Source organism: Styela clava, chromosome 1 (genome assembly GCF_964204865.1).
Source record: "Styela clava chromosome 1, kaStyClav1.hap1.2, whole genome shotgun sequence".
Taxonomy (NCBI): Eukaryota; Metazoa; Chordata; class Ascidiacea; order Stolidobranchia; family Styelidae; genus Styela; species Styela clava.
Window position 1 is genome coordinate 14,580,241 of NC_135250.1, and position 19,262 is coordinate 14,599,502.

General features: G+C 33.7%; 2 protein-coding genes across 2 annotated transcripts in view; one reads left to right on the plus strand and one right to left on the minus strand.

Moving 5' to 3' along the window:
• The window catches only part of LOC120339751 (nuclear pore complex protein Nup98-Nup96-like), a 44,110-nt gene extending 35,041 nt beyond the window's left edge, over positions 1 to 9,069 (plus strand). The window contains exons 25-35 of the mRNA XM_039407946.2: positions 2,114 to 2,284; positions 2,874 to 2,993; positions 3,454 to 3,611; positions 4,282 to 4,422; positions 4,505 to 4,644; positions 5,200 to 5,424; positions 6,032 to 6,095; positions 6,551 to 6,722; positions 7,508 to 7,662; positions 7,838 to 7,955; positions 8,087 to 9,069. Coding sequence (XP_039263880.2) covers positions 2,114 to 2,284; positions 2,874 to 2,993; positions 3,454 to 3,611; positions 4,282 to 4,422; positions 4,505 to 4,644; positions 5,200 to 5,424; positions 6,032 to 6,095; positions 6,551 to 6,722; positions 7,508 to 7,662; positions 7,838 to 7,955; positions 8,087 to 8,322 — 1,700 coding nt within the window. The 3' untranslated portion in view covers positions 8,323 to 9,069. The remainder of the gene's footprint in view (positions 1 to 2,113; positions 2,285 to 2,873; positions 2,994 to 3,453; positions 3,612 to 4,281; positions 4,423 to 4,504; positions 4,645 to 5,199; positions 5,425 to 6,031; positions 6,096 to 6,550; positions 6,723 to 7,507; positions 7,663 to 7,837; positions 7,956 to 8,086) is intronic.
• A 6,705-nt stretch (positions 9,070 to 15,774) lies between these two features.
• Positions 15,775 to 17,297, minus strand: LOC120325379 (uncharacterized). The gene is made up of 4 exons (XM_039391486.2): positions 16,911 to 17,297; positions 16,722 to 16,826; positions 16,310 to 16,492; positions 15,775 to 16,079 (listed from the first exon to the last, which is right to left on the minus strand). The coding sequence occupies exons 1-4, from the start codon at positions 17,160 to 17,162 to the stop codon at positions 15,891 to 15,893; spliced, it is 729 nt and encodes a 242-aa protein (XP_039247420.1). The 5' UTR covers positions 17,163 to 17,297; the 3' UTR covers positions 15,775 to 15,890.
• Positions 17,298 to 19,262: the final 1,965 nt, after the last annotated feature.

Genomic DNA, 19,262 nt, shown 5'->3' on the forward strand with positions numbered 1-19,262 from the left:
CACAAATACATTACTGAGAATTACATCTATAATTGCAAGAAAATGAATTTACAATAAAGCATTTTCAAAAAACTTGGCTCTACAGAAGTGGTAAGCCCATGTGTGTTCTCTGCGAGAAAATTATTTTTGAAGTATCAATAAAAAAGTATTATGATTGAAATGCTCGTCAAGCCATCAAGTTTGCATAAATCAACCAGACGACGAATGAATGAAACAGAAAATAACAAGTTGTTTGACTAACATGCTTCAATGACTGTGTATCCAGAACCAAAAATCACAAAGCACGAAAAAACAGTTCAAACAGCAAATGATCAACTGGAATGTTCATCTTTACATTCTAATGTACGGTGATCATTGGCGCGAAATTTGAAAATATTTGAATGATGGCACCAAAGGCATTTTCACTTGATATGCGTGATTATAAAATTAAATTTGCACGTGTTTAATTTATGAAAGTTGCAGTAATACTAATTAACCCTCTCTAGCCTTACCAATTACTACATCATATAAGAAATGAAATCGCAGAGGTCTCATCTTATTGAGGGCCTTCCATTTTGCTTGAATTCCTTGACATGTTTTTTTAATTGCTTGAAACGTTTCAAAATTATAAATTAGGACACTAGAATAGAAAATGTTCATCAGCTTTTGTTACTTAAAGTCTTTGGCTTGCGATTGAAAATGTTTTAACGCATCATTTTTCTTGCCAAACAAATGCCTCTTCAAAAATGATATGGACATTCCTTATTGTAATTTAATATGAATTTGTCCCAAAAAGCAGTACACTAAATGTCTACATGTTTAAACTAATAAATCCATCAGTTTGAAACAAAATTAGCAAATCATAGGTCAATGAAATATCAATATCATGTAAAACAAGTACTAGAAATCATAAATGAAAGGAGATTACCGGTAATTAAAATACCCATTGAAGGTTGTCATTTGGCTGTTTCTAATGACAACCTTGTAGTATTATATTTGTAGTATTATATCTGTAGTATTGCCATATTACGAATATTTTTTTTTAACACTATGTTTTAATCTTTTTCTCCCAACAACCTTCCTCTTATTTGCTCTGCTCACAAGACATCACCTATTAAAACACTAATTTTCAGTTGAGGTAATCTGTTCTCTTTCAAAATATAAACTAAATTGATTCAAGTACCATATTTTTTATTATTCCTAAAGTTCATTGTAATGGTTTAACTTATGGGTGTGACTGTTATAGATCAAACAATTGCTTATGTGGTGCCATATATGAATCACTGATGCACAAAGTATACAAACCATAAATATCATTGGCCCTTTATGAGATTAGAATGGATTTGTGTTTATTTTGCTTCTTGGAATAATAAATTTTAAAATGCCTCGTTGTCAATATTTTAGTTGTGAAATCTCCCGTAACCTTTGTTATGTTTTTTTTTCTTCTTAGCTTTGATAACGATGCTTTGTGTTTTTTAAGAGCTGATTTTATATCCGTTGAGTTTGTCTATAAATCATACAAACGATGGATGCGTGCGATGGATGCGTGCGCGTGCGTGGGATTAAGAGGACATTTTATTATTCTCATATTTATTTTGATATGCTGTGAAGAAAACATTAAAAAGGGCTCATAAATTTTATGTTCGAAATATATAATAACATATATTAAATTAATTCAGAATATTTAGAAAAATAATGGCAATTTGAAAATACGTTTGCATTGAGTTATCGGTATTTATTTGTATCTGTAGTTAACCTGTAAAAAGTAATATCAATAATAATTACAAACATATGGAGTAAAAAGGGATTTTTACTAAAGCATATTTACCATTTTCAATATCTTGTCACATAACAACACTGTTGAAATTTATACTTAATAAATATCCATGACAATAACCAAGGTAATCCCTAAGACACACCAACAGAAATGAACCCTCAACTACAGAGAGCAAATGGTCACTTCAGCTTCACAGCTGGTTAGTAATGATCAGCCATCTGTAACTGATGACATCAATGGTCATGCTCAGCCATCTAGGAAAATGCTAGTTGCCAGAAATACAATAAAGATGAATCTTCAAATTTTTTTTATTGCTGTTAGCCCCACTGTGGTTTAAGACATTTTTTTCAATTTTAGGTACTGTATATATGTCTCATTTGGCCCTTGGACTCTGCCAAGCATTATGGGGAAATATGTATGATTCTGATATGGAAGATGAAGCAGAAGAAAAACAGGATTGTAATCCTTATGTTGACATGACGTATAGAAAAAATGCTGTTACGACATGGCTCATCGAAGCAATCAAAGGTAATTATAAATATTAATATATGCACGATGAAATATAAACTATAATCTAGTACTGTTACTATACTTACAAATGTGAATTGTATGTGTCTCGAGAGAAGTATGTGCAGCTTTAATATACATCTATGCATTCCTGTATTTGTACATTCTATAGCAAATAGCGTATCTTAAGAAGGTCATTAATCTACAGCCACACCCAAGCGAATATTGGCAAATAAATAGTTAACAAAGTCATGTCATTGTTTTAATAAGTCCTTTCTTTATTATTTCAAATGTATGGGTATATGCAAAAGTATTCAACATTTTTACCTACTTGTATTTAAATTTGGCAAATGTGCTTTTGCTCTATTTTCCAACATCACTGATTGTGATAACGCTCTCATGTAAGTTACAAGGCGTTATATAGTGTAAATGTGTTTTTGGGAATTCAATTTCCTAGATGACTTTTAGAATGATGTTCATGACAAAAATGTAGATGCCTTCTGAAGCTCGGATACAATACTTGTTCAAATACTATTATTTCTACTCATTGACAACTACATTTTTATATTTAAAAAAGTACTTTAAAAAATATTCTAAATCATGACACCAGATGATGATAGGAAGATTTATTTACGAGACACAGATGATGATGATGGATGCTTGAGAGAAATATATTTACAAATGACATCTGGAGAGCTCGATAAGGCAGTTGAAACTGCACTTAAAACTGGTAAATACGAACTCTGGTAAATTTTACTCCTTTTGATAGCGGTCTTACTCTCAATGAAGCTATTTGGGTGATGATCCACTGTTGTAGTACTTCTTTTTTTTGCTTATCAATTCGAAGTACATAGTCTGAAAATTCAAAACGGCTGTATTCATATATTCACTAAAAAAAAATTTAGGACTTTTTTGGAGATTCCCGAAATGTAAGGTACAAAAGCTGTCCAAGTGCACCTAATATTTGAAATCGAATTGTAAATTATTTGAACCATTTTTGGCTAATTTTCGAATAATCGAATCGTGTAGTAAATAAACATACAGCAGCGGAAAAAGTCTTTTGACCAACATTGCCCCATGTTTTGTACCAAGCATACAGCGCCACTTCGCACGTAAATGACGACTAGAAAGCCAGTCTTATAAATGGCATCAATTTTAAACTGACAGCCCTACCCATATTCTTATTTTAGGAAACATGAGACTTGCTTTACTGTTAGCTCAAACAAGAGGCTCACAAGTGTCAAGAGTTGCTATAGCTAAACAATTAATGACATGGGAAGAAATGAAAGCTGATCAACATATTTCAGACACTGCAATGAAAATCTATTCACTGATTGCTGGGAAAGCGGTAATTACTGGGTTACAGACTCTTTCAATCGGCACACTTTGGTTTCACACCACTTTATATTTTTATTCATTTTAAATACAATTGTACTCAATTCAAGTTATATTCTAGTCTCTTCAATTTTGCTTGATCGCTTTCCAACAAATATTATTATAAAATGATTTTCTCGGAAATATATGATGATACAAGCAATATTCTTTCTTGACCTCGTTGATTTCAAACTACTTCCAGCATTGCTGCTTATATCTATCAACCTCTAATAATGCTGTTCTATTTTCTGTTCCTCAGTTGACCATTACAACTTTGGCTTCTCATAGACAATATCCCCAAAACCCTAAAATAATGATGGCCAAATGTTTTTACATACTTTTTAATCATAATTTGAAGCAAATTCTAGCCATTCGTATTTGTCCAAATTTGGGCAAATATTCTGTATCAAATAGAAATAATTTTAGACAATAGAATGTCAAGATAAATTCATTATAAAAGTTCGAAGATTGGAATTACCATGGAAAATTTTCAAAAGCTTTATCAGTGTGCTCAATGCCAGGATGGATGTCGAATTTAATGATCAATGCAGAATTTAAATTAATTTTAGAACTGCTCATATGACTGTTAGTTTTGTTGTCTATGGCAAAAACTATTATTCTATTCTTTATTTTTTTTTCAACAGGTTTGGCACTCAAGTAGAGGACGTATCAATGCATGTGAAGGGGTGGATTGGAAAAGATGTTTTCTCATTCATCTGCTTTATATTGCACCACCTACATCCCCTATACAACATGCTGTTGAATTGTACAATGAAGCATGGCAGGTCAGTTACATAACCAATGATCAAATAAAGTATTTCATCAAATACTTAAAAATGGCTAACATCGGAAATTTTTATATCCTAGGGTAAAAGTGAATTGGGAAAATATTGTGTTGCTCCAGCACCTCCTCACATTGAAAGAGAATCAGATCTTGAAGAGTTACCAACTGAACATTCTTCCACTCACGACATATGTTTCCATCTCATACAACTATATTGCAACAGGTAAATCCTTTTTACTCGCATAAGCCAGGATTATAAGTGGCCAGATGAACATGTTATGTCTATCCAAATAAGTCAAAATTTCCCAATTCCTGATGTCAGCGTAATATTTGGAATTTTGTATTTATCGTGAGTGAGAGGAAATTTGATAGAGTGATCCACACCTTATTAGACAAGGTTTTTATATGCATAGGCTTGGATGACGGAAGAAGCTCTAACTAGCTAGCTGATATATGATCTAATGTACTACTACAATGAGATCCTAGGGCACATTTTATATTTACATAGTTATCCCCTATTGAATTTGAACTTCCAAGGCCATACAAGATAATTATATATACGAGGTAAAGCGTGATCCTAAACATGATCCATCAACCATTGACCCAAACACAATTATCTTTTAGGTCTTTCAATATATCATTAATCACTTTAACTTCAACATCATGATATTATTTTTTTTTTCTATAAATATTTCGTTAAAAGTTAATAATGGAGAATTACAGAAATAATATTTATAACATCAAACATATATTTAATTCTTTGATTTCCTATTTTCAGATCTCACAACCTGGACAGCATACTCAGCTCGGGCTCTTCAGTACCATATCCTCTTGACTTGAGAGTGTCATGGAGAGTGTTCTGTGCTCTGCATGTGGCTGGGTATCATCTCCAACTGCAACCAACATCTCGAACTTCACTGCATGTCGCATTTGCTAGTCAGTTAGCAGCTCTAGACCTATGGCAGTATGCTGCAATGGTTTTGATGCATATTGAAAATAGCAGGTTGGTACTCAAGTCAATATATCTGATAGCATTGACCACTTATTAAGTTACCTTGTTTTAGAAAATAATACATGGTTATTGCGGAATCGTAATATTAATTACTCCTTGTAATTTAAAAATATTCAATGAAGTTGCACAATTTTTTAAGAAAGTTTGCTCAAAGCAAGGTCACATGCAATCACTCAGTAATGAGGAGATTGATCAGTTACAGTGACCACAAGTTGCTAATAGCTACTAAGACTATACGGAATTATAATTTGAATTGCACATGACTAAATACTGATTGATACATGACTTGAAGCAATTCATGTCAAGCAGCAAAGCAGCCATGACTAGAGTTCTTGAAAAAAAACTTCAAAAATGATTTTTTTTTGTGTCTGGTGGGTACACTGACTGTAAACGGGTGAGAGTTCACAACCATGTGAGTTTGACGAATGAAAACTGTTTTCTTGAGGGAACGTGAATCGTGTCTAGCTGCAAAACTTTGAATACAACCTATAAATAATAATAATTTATATTATTCAACCACACTCACTAATAGTACCGTAATATCAATCATCAAATTCTACTGATGATGCTTAAATAACAAAAATTCTGTATTTTACAGAGAAAGAGAAATTCATGTTAAAAATCTCCTGGGTTATCATTTGATGTCATCAACTGATGATGAGGTATTTAATCTTTTATATTATTTTTTTTCATTTATCATAAAATATCACGAATACTTACTCAAAACTAAGTGAAACCATAAAAATTGTAAGACTGACAGAAAAAGTGTTGGAGCATTATGAAATGAAAATCAGTGTTGTGAAGTGATAACTTTGAATACCTTCAATATTCAAACATGGCTCATTTAAGAACTCACCATTGTGCTTCTGCTCACCATTTTTGAAATACTGATCGTATAATATTAGGTATTTTATGCATTTCTTATTGAATGGAATCGAAAAAAGCGTAGTCGAGTTAGTATCGTTTCCTGATAAATTTAACACAAATTATGATTTCTCGTAATAAATATTATTTTACAATTATTGCACGTCAAATTTCTCTATATTCTGTTATTATGTACTGTAATTTTTGTTCTCATTTTCACTCTTCATAGACCAGATATTTCATAATTATACAGGAAAAGGAGGATTTTCTCAGAAGCAGTTTGGCGATTCCCAATTCCTGGTTGAGTGAAGCTAAGGCTTTGCGTTCTCGTTTCTCAGAAGATAAATACAGAGAAGCAGAAGAGTTGGTCAATGCACAACGATGGAGATGTGGACACGATGTTATAATGCGACATATAGCTGCAGGTGGGAGATTATAGAAAAAAATAAAAATGTTGAAAACTGATTCGGTCTGTGCTGTTTTTGCTGGTTCAAGATTTGATATCGGAGTTGTATTGCAATTTTTTTGCGGTCTTAATTTGGAATCAAAAGTTTTGAAGTCATTGTCAGAATATCTGAAATAGAGGAGCCAAGAGTAAAAATAGGAAATTTTAACTGAAATATTTTATTTTACTCTTTTTATAATGAAATATAACATATGAATGGATACTATAATTTTTAAAGTACTTACTATATTTTGTAGTTTATTTTTAAATAATAATCAAGAATTCCCTGTAAATATATTTACTGAATTTCAAGAATATCCTGAATACAGAGATCTGAAAAAGATTATAAATATGAAATGTCATATTTCAACTTGAAAATTCCATTGAAAGTGAGAATCTAACATTGTAGTCTTGTAACCTTTAACATTGATGGGGTTTTTACATGTATTTACTTCTCACATCCTTACTAGATTTTATCTCATGCCTTGACATATGTAAGGTGTCACAAATAAAACAAAAGCAAAGCATCCTGTGTCAGTCCACCTAAAGATATATGCGTTGTGCATGCTCATGCATGTGTCATGCTGTGAACAACTTTATAAGAACAATTTTGGATACCCATGCTAACTCACAGATATGTTTTGTATGTAACCTTCAATAATGGATTCAAAATAAATAAATAAATAGATTGTAAGATGTATATAAGTGTATTGTATATACACCTGGGCTCCATCTCTCTAATTTTTTCTTTGTCACTTGTTTCAGATGCCCTCATTGATGACTATCTACCATATTTACGTTCCTTGCTGGAACAAATCCAAGAGGGCGACCAAGCATCGCTTATTCCAAACTGGGAATTCGCAGGCAAAGTTTATCTCGATTACATCATAATCAATAATAAAATACAACAATTACAGGAGGTTTGTATTATTTTGATATCGGTTTGTAACCATGTTCATAGATTGACTCCCTATGCTCATTTATATTCTCTCCATATAAAATGAATTTTCATTAATATATATATGTGTACATTCTTTTTTCAAAGCGATTATTTGGGATATTTACTTCTTCATTTCATTATTTTTTACATTTCAGTCTGATATGCCGATGATGGAAAATGGTTTAGAGGAATTACAGCAAGCAATAACTTCGTTATGTCATAGAGTAGCAAGAATAGAGACCCGAAATGCAAGGGATAGACTGGCTAAAGCAGGTTGGTATTACAATCAAAGATCATCATCAAATCCAATTACTATATAATATAACATTATCAATTTTATCATGTTTTCATTTATTTCCATACTTAAATTTCTAATCTGATTTTGTGGTATTTTTGTTTTATAGAAATGGGAAAACAAATCCTAAATCTTTATCAAATTGTTCAATCTCTTCAACACCAGAGTGATGACATGTTGTCATCGATGCCGTACAGCGGAACTTCTTCTCTCCTTGAAGGTCACATTGAACAGTTGCGATTACCTGAAGATTATGCAATAGAAGAGTTGAAAATAATGGTGCGAAATCACCTGACTACGCATACATCGGGTGACGATATAACCAAACCGAAATATGTTGGTTGAAACATGTAAAGCATAAAATTTAATCAAGCATCGTGCTAAGGCGCATATGTCAGGTCTTAATGCTGTTTTAATAGGATAGTTGTTTGTAGCTTGTAGCATCCTAATATTCAGTTTATTTGGTATTGCAGTCATTACTACAAAATGAAAAATGCGGAATTTTTAAAAATCATTTTGATCATATATTTCTTCTGCTCCTTCCATTATCTGTATTTACATGCTGAATAGTGTTGCAATAAACTGCAAATTCAACAACAGAAATATAAAAACTTCAAAGAGTAAGGCGTCGTAGCTAATGAATTCATAAGAATAATATCTTCTCAACAGTATGTGAAACAGTCCAAATTAAAAGAATATTTGAAATTCTCATTATATGTAATTTGACATGCATTTTTACGACATCTTGATTTTGAATGCGTCTTCCTCTTTGCTATATGTTACAAGAATCAATCTCCTGAAGACTAAATAATTCAGTTTTCTTTATAATTGCACCCAAGTCACTGCCACTTACTCTGTTTTTGATTCTGAATTATTGTTACCTTAATATTTTGAGATGTCGTACATCAAGGTAGGATCACAAATCAAACTGCATCACAAAGTTCTACTGTTGAAGTTCATCTTAACCATACTGACAAAATGTTTAAGTTGTGATTTGAGCAAATGTATGTTAGATTTTCTGGCAGACATTCCAATATTTTTTTCCACAGCTTTGTATTATATTAAATTTATTCAATTATGACAAGCCCTTCATTGTTTGAACTCATTGATGCGTGGTGCATCTCCTTGGGCAGGATTTAATTGCAGAGTTATACATGACAATACATCTGGTTTTGCTTAATTCATACGAAGCGCAAATTTTTTAAGGGTATTAAACTTTTTGACTCGTATGACTCTTGATATAACAAAAGTGGTAAGTTTATTTCCTTTACAATATATGTAAGATATATTAATATGATATATATAGATATGATATGTTGACGGAACTCAAACCTGCAATTATCGCCTACCTGTTTGCTGCTAAACAATATTGCAATTTGAATCTCGCGTTCATGTTGCCTCCTTATAAATGAGGCAAGCTTTTAATTCCGCTGGGCACAGTGTTGATTGCAGTCTGTTACAAAATCAAACCTATCAAAACGGAAACGAAATAGTAAATATTACACACATAACGAGGAAAATTTAGCAATCTTTTCCAATACGCCATTAGGAGGCCTAGTAAATCGAACTTAACCGGAATTTTCTCTATTTTGAAGAATGTCACAAAATTTTCTCCCAGTCCCAAGTCCGGTATCTGTGCCACAATATTATTGGACACGAAGTGGACCTATAGATAGTTTTGTATTATGTTGTTGTCTTTCTTGGTATTTTTCTTATCGTTATGAAAAAGTCAACTTTTCTTTTCAACTACTGGACCAGTTGCTTCGAAATTTTTAGTGGTTAAGGATTGTATTTTTCGCTGAAAGGCTATTACTTTTTCGTGTCCATATATTTTGAGCATGGCCCTCTTATTATTCATTAGCGTTGGAGGGGATTACGCCATGGCCACACTGGCGACTAAAAACTGATATGACCTCCGTATTCAGACTCTTTTATATTAAGTTTATTTCGACTCCAAAATCAGCCTAATAGACGATAAAATATTCGATGAAAACAATATAAATAGAACTGATTACAGAATCAGGAGGGCAAATAAAACCTCGTAAGGCCGAAAACGTACAGATTCCAGATTGAAAGGTCTTGTCAGAAGAAGTGGTACGTGTTCGCTCACCCAAAAGTATTCGATTAATTAAAACACGCATACAGCATCATTGCTTGGTCGCCTGAATGTTTATATTTTCTGAATGTTTACGTTTCTGCGTTACATTACACTACTATTTTACCCTTTATCAATCGCGCGAAGAGGAATTAAAATTAAAGACAGAAAATATATATGGGTACAAAACCTTACTCGCTCGAACAATTTAGTCTGATTTATTGGTTATTAATTTTAAAAGCTAGAACACATATGCTTCACGGAACAATAACGAGTATAGTAGAAGTATGCGCACCAAGATGTCGCATAACCTGGTACACAATCTGAGTTCAGGTTGTGCGCCATCTAGGTGCGCATACTTCAGGAGGTTCGAGAATAGTTTATAGAAGCAGAAAAGTATTTTTCTGGAGCAGACAGTAGGGCCAGTCTTCTTATTAAGTGGTCTTATTAAGTGGCCATTTTCACTTTGGGTCAGAAAAAAAATCGACAAGACATCTTAAACATATTGTGAGCTACGGATCTAGTTTGGCCACAGTACGAATGTGAATAGTCGAGTAGTCATTCATTTCATATTGGGGTATTTGGTTGTATTAAGTTGTGATTGGAACATTGGGATGAAAAATTGGTGTTGACGGTGATACTATACGGATGATGGTTCATCAAAGGAAACAACATACAAACATTCAAGGACTGTACAGGAGATGTAGCCATTCAGCTCATGGTAGTTACAGAATTACCTTACATGCAGACATGTCTGCATGCGGTAGCCTAAGTGGTTATGGAATATAAGTGAAAATATAGACAATTATTCTTCATACAGACCTACAATTTCTTATTTTTTAAAAGATATTCATCCTGTTATTGTTTAAGTTGGTCATAATATTGAGATGCTGATAAAACTGTAACAAGCTGCTGTACAGTATCTAGTGTTATGGGATCTAATTTGTATTGATCATATTGTAAAAAAAGTGAGAATTGGGAATAATATTAATCTATCGGTTAATGAAGGTTCACATTTAATACTAAATATCTTCGGTTTATCGCAAAACCACTGAGAGATGGTGCAAAATGAACAACACTTTAATAATAAGAGATATAACTGGATACTGTATTGCCTTATCAGTGCCAGTGCATCCAGTTTCAAAAATATTGAATGTTTGTATTTCCATTCATTCAAGACATTCAAAATAAGGCATATATATATATTGTATCAGATTGAATTTGTCATTATCAGCTTTCAAAACTGTTATGAAAGTAACAGCCCTAAAGTTCAATACATTCGCGTATGTTTTTTTTTTCTGGCTCACGTCTCGTTTGAACTGGGTTTGTATTTTTTGTAGATTTTTTTTTGTTTGTGCTGGTGATCGGGCACGTGATATTTCTCATGTTTTAAACCTTTCAAAAGGTTTTGCTTGCTTTCCAGAATTCTTCATTTATATGTCGTGTATATTATGGAGACAAAATATATATACTATCCATTTACTCAGGTGTAAAGCGTGATTACAAGTTGTGGAATGAATTCTCAGTATTGCGTTATCAAATGTCGTTTCCTTACAGCGGTCTATTTTTGCTGGAGCGTTTGTCAAAAATTTCATATGTAGAAAATTCTGAAAAAAATATAGAATCAAATTCATCGAAATAAAAATTATCCGTGTAACCCACCTGATTATAGTTGAATTTCCCTAATTTCAAATTGCCCAACCAGAATTGCCAAGTAGGATACTAGAACGGATGGATGGGCTACACCGCCAGTCACCAAATTAAAGCAAAAACTAGCCAAATTAGAGTCCATTTTATATCAACTTTTGTCAATCCGTATACAAAAGTAATATATATATATATATATATTAATTAAGGCAGTATTATACTGAGGTAGGAGAATAGATTATGGGATTATTATAGTTTTAAGCAAGGTTTGCCCAGTTATAGTCATGAATTACAGGCAAGGAAATATAATTAAGGTTGTCGATTACTATAGGGTCATTTCAAATTTATCATAGATGATTCATCGGTCTTTGTAAATTTTATTAATGTAGAGACCATTAATGTTGAACAAGCTAGCTATTGAAATCATTTGATAATAGCGAAACGACCTCGAATACGAAAAATAAATCTGCGAGTAGAATATTTAATGATTGCATATATGGAAACAGCAGAGGACTAGACATCATAATATAGCTTCCTTCTTTTGTTTTTAACTTACCTAACTTATTACCAAACACAAGAAATTGAATTGGCGAATGTGAACCATATATCGTTATATATATATAACAAAATACAGTTTTGTACATTATATTCAACAATATATATAGGATAAAAATTAAAATGAAGAGGAGAATATAGGAAGAGTATAAAGGTTGGAGTGCAGAGTTTATAAAGGAATAGGTATTTTGGGATTTGGGTGATACTATAAATCTTTCAAATTGTAATTCATTAGAATAAATGAGAAAATTCAATCGAAACGTATTGTTTGCAGTGATGTGCCGAGACATTATATTGCATCGCATATGACGATTAGCGCGTTATATTTGGCGTTCCATATTTCACATTTATGTATAGCGAAACATGTTAATGTAGCCTACGTATAGTGACATACATCAATGACGTTTGAGTTGTTCTTATTATGTAATCTCATTTCAGCTCTGGTATTGTTACAGAGCTATAGTTTCAGCACGGTTTTCTGAAAATGATGAGACCCGTTGTTAGTGTGTTCGATGCGGAACACAATCTGGCATATTTCCGACGGAGTCGGTGCTCATTGTTCAGCTGGTGTCTTTCCGTCAGCTATGTCGAATTGCCGCAGATGTGTACGGTGATTTTAGTGGGATTTTGATTTGAAGTTCTTATATAAACAGATGACGGATTTCATTGTAAGCTCCACAGGTTACCGGCACTGACTCACAGTCTTGATAAACGACTTCGGTGTAACTACCGGTACTGCGGTCAGTCTTATCCATACATTTGAGCAGTGCTCTTTTCACCTCAAAACTTGATGTAACATTCATATTTTAAAATTATTTTAATTCTTACTATTTTGCTTGATTTAAACGCCACTGCATATTCATGTAGCATTTTCAAGTAATTTGTGTCGTTACAAAAAGCAGCAAATTGCATGAGTCGCGCGGTGCGGGAGATTTTTTAAGATTGAAAAGTGCTGCGGACCAAAAAATTTGAAAGCGGTAGCGTAAAAAATAAAATGGTAATGGCGTACAAAGCACTTTATATTTTCGCTTTTTGTCTTCTGAATTGTTCATTTTGTTGTCTCATTTAGTAATACTGCGAGGGCAGTGTGCAACCTGAAAAGTGGAATTACTCGTCTACGATGATCTAGATTCTAGAACAGGGATGGCGAACCACTGACCCGCGGGTCACAAAGCGACCCACCGCGTTTTATTCGTGACCCACCAAGGCAAAAAAAATGCTAACATATATGTGATAAAAATTGATAAAACCGACCTTAAATTAATCTAACAATAACTAAACTAGTATAATGTACCGTCAGTTGGGCTGTCAGGGCTGCGATCGCTCATATTTAAATTGTTAATTTCCGGGCCGGTATGGTAATTTTCAAAACCCCCAATCTTCGACGCATGTCTGTACCGTTGTCTACCGTTATTCAGCTATTGGCGTTTATGACATAGCAATGCAATTGATCTGTTCATTTCTCACAACATCTTGTCTCTTTCGGAAGTGCATCTGCAGACTATTTTAGGGTTTATACAGGAACTAGACTAGGTGCTATTTTGCATTGCATTAGTTTCTCGCCTACAATGCCGTGGAAAAAACAAAAAATTTCGGACTTGAAATAAAAACCTAGAAATCTGAAATAGCAATGGGGCAGTGCAAAAGTCCCGTAATGTGGTTGGAAGCTCATCGAAAAATATAACACTATCAGAGTGGAATTCCCTCCAAAATCTTTGGAACCGTAAAATAATTTGCCGCATCATACTAAACATTTTTGGGAATTCATATGCGTGTTTTCGTACTCTAATCGAGTGCCATAAAAAGTCCCTGATAGAAGTGCTGCATAAGAAGCTTATAATAGAAGCATATAAGATTGGTTTCAGAAGTTTCTAATAGATACAAACATTAATTGAATATCTGTGACCCACTGTCTTCTGTTCCGCGATAAAAATATAATTTTTGACCCATTCATTGAGAAAGGTTCGCCATCCCTGTTCTAGAAGATAGAAAATCGATTTAGATGCACTTGATCTAATTGTTTTTGTTTTTTATTTTAAGTGATTAGAAAGTGGAATATGTTGCCTTTTTTGCGTGCAAGCATAAGCAATCATACATACAAAACAGTATAACCATTGAGTATTTGCCCCAACTACCATATATTAAGGAGGGCGATATTGAATCTTTATCGTGGAATTAAAAAATGCCCTCGGACAATTGATTTCAATATTTAACATCACCTTATCATTAGGAATACAATGAGAGAAAACAAAGGATCAATTGTGATGTATAAGATCAAATATTTTTGATCCGTCAGACCTCTAACGACCTCGCTCCAAGGTTAATACGATACGTCCTTGATAAAACCGATCTGTACATATAAAGCCGATGGGTTCCGTGTGTGTATATATACATAAATGATATGATGCATATCCCAGTATTTGTTTATCCGTGCCGATTGCTCTGTGGTTGTCACTCATTCAAATTACTATTTATCGTTAAAAAAAAATAGCAGAAACCATTTTATACATTTGGGTTTTTTGACAAAATCGAAATATTGAGGATTGGAATAGGGTTCTTTTGTCAAAATATTTTATAATTACGTTGGTGAAGCTATTCAAAATGGACAGCGCAGGGAAATTGACAAAGCGGTCATTGCCTAATTTATGTGTATATAAATACATATATAGAGTGTCAAGTAACCTGACGGTTAAACGGATATCTAACAATGCATTCGGCTGACACTGTTCAATCTAATTTCCACTCACATTAAAATATTTTAACGGAGTTATATCAGGCGATGAGGCGATCAATTTTAAGCAGTTTCCATTTGCAAGATTTTTGACTACGGAAGTTTCGCTCGTATACAAGATAAGTCGAAAACCGAAAACAAGTCAGCATGTTTAGGAATATCCTTCTGTTATCCATAATTAATAAATGTCCAACACCTCCGCAAGCAAATGGAATGTATACTTTGGCACATATATATATAAGGCACGATACGATACGATGCATCTATGCTTCACAGAATTTGGAATTCGAACATCTGGATTCAATCCTCAACGTCAACGACGCAACGCAAAGATCGAATATTTAACTCTGTGTTATCATCTTCCCAATTAGCATATCTCAAGGTTTAATAAGTCTTCACTGGTAACTTGCAACTTCATATCGGGATTTTGCTAAATAAACATCGTGAGGAGTTACATATGGGACTTGTCAAAACACACATGAACGTACATATATGACGGACAATCTTTTTTCTTTTAAATAATAATAAAAGCGCCTAGAATCATGTATCAATAAATCGTTTCTGGCAATTATGGACCATGCACGTTTCTCGGATTGCTCGAAAATTCTGTTTCCACCCAGTGCTGCAATTACGTAAACGGTTATGAATGCAATAATTTATTCTAATAAATAACAATCTTACAAAACTATTATAAATTACGGTAGGAAAACAAAAATATATATATATAAAAGGGCAATGATAAATAAAATGTGATTTTCGACTGTCTATACGTATTGCGAAGAAATATGTGCATAAGAAAGTGTGATAGGTTGAATTTTCAACATTTGCTTTTATCGATAAAAGTTTAGCTTGCAAGTAAATAGCAAAGTAAAAATGTCATTTGCTTCAGTCGCATAAAATTCTTGGACGGAATGCGGTGAACTGTTCATAAGTATGTTTAAAACACATGAGAAATTCTGAATATTGACGAAGAAATTGATAACTCCTGGCTGTTTCTAGGACTTGGCTTGGTAGAGATCGTATAGGTTCCGAGATGATCGATTCCACAAGTTGATTGCAAGTGCGTTGATTTACCTATAATAAGAAAAGAACATGAAAGCATCTGAAAGTACTAACTAGATAATTGTTTTTAAAAAGATGATGTCCATCTATATCTTCAATTTGATGCATCTATGAGCGCATGTAATATCCCCAACACGTTGAAATTTGAAGCAGTTTGCAAATAAGCATCTAATAGAATAATGTTAGAAACGTTAGTTAGCGAAAATTATTTATGAAAGGGTAATGTTTTAAACTTCACTCACGTCTGATCGAATGAGTCTGGCAAATACAGCATATAGTTTTGTCTCAATTCTCAGATCCTTCTTAATATCCTCCGAAATGGCTTTACTGGCGCTTGCATGAAAGTGTTCCGACAGATAATATTGGTACGTATGCATGCTTTGATAATTTGACTGAATAATACGATACCATTCATCTCCCGTTCGCTAGAAAAAGAAACGTGAAATCACATTTGAAATTCATGGCTACATTATGGAAAAAGCTTTGACATGTTCATCCTGACGAATTCAAGGTTGAAAGTAAAATTAATTGAGTTAGATGTAAGCAACATATTGTTTTCCTAAAGGTAAAGCTAAATTTAGAAGATTTCGTAGAAAGATGTGAATTAATGTGAATAGATGATGTTGATTTACTCATGTAAAAATATTTACTAACCGGTGATCCAACAACATCTGTGCACGATGGGAGATTTCTGAGTTCTAAAGATGATGGGTCAATTTTACAGTTGCGACCAGGTAGACAATCCAGTTCTTCAGAAATCTACAAAATTGAGAGAAAGAAAATGCGTTAATATTATTTACTGTATTCTTCTTTTTCACGTTTCATTAATATTAAATTACTCACAAATCGCCCGAATGCATCGTCGATGTCGAAGTGTATTTTATTCAAAGCTATTTTTGCATCAAACGCATCTCGCAGCAGGAGAGGATGAGATTTGATTCCGGAGAAAAATTTGATCATGTATAAAATCCAAAACAATAACTTAGGGCGTACTTGAGAACGCGTATAGTTTGGTTTCATTCTTTCACAAATTTCCAATTTACTGAATTTGCTTTTCCCGTTATCGTGTTTCAAGTTGATATTTATTATTACCATTTCTTCGTCAGATGTTTACAGGTGGACTCGTTGAAATCATTTACCATACTGCGAATACGACGAGCTTTGGAGCAATATATAGACAATTCTTCTGCGTCGAAGCGCAAAGATTCCTCAACAATCCTTGATAAACTATGTCAGCAGGCAGATGGTAACGTCAGCTCATATCTTGCTAAATAATGGCATATGTGAAAATCTCGTCATTCAATCTACCTTTGTCTTAGGATTAATGGTTTATTGTTTACTCTAAGCTGCGTTTGATTAACGCACGTGTCTGGTAAAGTAATACATTTATCGTTGTTTCCATAAGAAAACATGCCCCAAAGCAAGCATACCAATAAAATGGTCCTCATTTAATCAATTATGTAAATTGCATCTTACACTATGACCTAAAATTAAGATTGCTGAGGCACTTGGAATGAAGGACAAAAAAATCAATTATCATTATATTTTGGTTTTATGAATGTCATGACGTAATAGTGGATTATAGGTTTTGTTGAGATATATGACAGTCTAATCGTTTAATTTGTGTACTAACTACAATTATCCAACCACATAAGTGTGGAGGCATTGTCTCATTTAGGCTTATATGCATGTGACGTATCAAATGCGAGAATGTTTGCTAACCGGTCTAAATATGCACGTACAGCATCGAAACTGGGACATAATAACGACATATAGAAATACCACATTTGAGTTTTCAGCCGACAAGGAATTTTTCAATAGGCCGAAATCATGCGAAACCCCTGTAAATGTCGAGACCAAGCGAAAGAAAACTTTCTGGTTATTCAAGACAAGACCTTTGATACATACGATTTTCGTAGTTTTTTCTTTTGGCCTATCAATTTCTTCCTTGGTTTTATTAAAAAAATTCCAATTCCGCCTATTGATTCCGGTACGATCCCTAATTTTTTGTTCTGTTTTTAAATTAAACTTTTAAATGACATCTTCATATTTTCAAATTCTGCTATCAACAAGAGAAGGAATGAGAAGAAATTTTCAGCTTTGAGAATGAGGCGTTCTGGTGTACAAATATAGGTTATAATAGGATAGCATATTTATCCTGGAGTAAAGAAATGTCGACAAGACAGCTTAATCATATGGTGAACCATTGGGTACTCCCGAAGTATGTGAACCAAGATGGCGGACATTGGAACGTAGAATGTGCACCAGGTTAGGGTTTCGTACTCTGGTAAGAAATAATGAAGCAGAACCATTTCATCCTACTGTTTATGCAAAATGCAAATTTTGCTGACGCCGATATACATTTCAGGAACTTCTCGGTCAATATCAGACACTGGACTAGACACTAGAGTAGACAATACGTGAAGAGCGATTTTCAGCTGTTAACTTCTATGCAGTGGCGTAGCATCCACCCCCGCAACCCCCGAGGTCGCTGGAGGGCCCACAGCGCAAAGGAGCCCAAGCGGTTAGAATTTAGGAATTTAAGCCGCAAACCAAAAGCTGCAGTGCAAATCAAGTAATGCACATCTTATAACGTTGATGTTAGTTCTGCTCAAATCGTTTTGTCACGTAACAATGCCAAGAAGTCGTCGGCGTCGGGTGGTTTGATTGCACCGGCAAAATTACTTAGGCTGTCAGAATGATGTCGAAAGCAAAACCTCTCAGTGGCGCACAGAAACGCAGAAAAAGGGCAGAAGAGGAAGAACGTATAGAAAAAATTAAAGTTACCAAAATAGACGGCAAATTTGAGGTTACCATTGCCTTTTTATAGCGACATGTTATGCTTTTTGACGAAATAAAAAAAGCGTTGTTTTAGCTTATGTCCGAGAGTTTTTAGGGTCATTTCCACGAAATATTTCTGCAGGGGATCACGAGAGTCTTGCTACGCCACTGCTTCTATATTTCACATTAGCCCACCGGTGGTTACTTCCGCCGGTTCGGAAAGGACGATAATAAGTGGTATATGTAGTCAGCTCCAGATGTAGATTTCACTATGGGTTGGGAATACTTCTGTCATCAGAAAATTTCAGGCTGTAAATACCAACGACAGACCAAGAGCCTTCTATGTCAATCATCCTTTCTTTCGTTTTGTTTTAAATTTATTTACATTTTTGATTGCTTCATTTTGTATCCTGC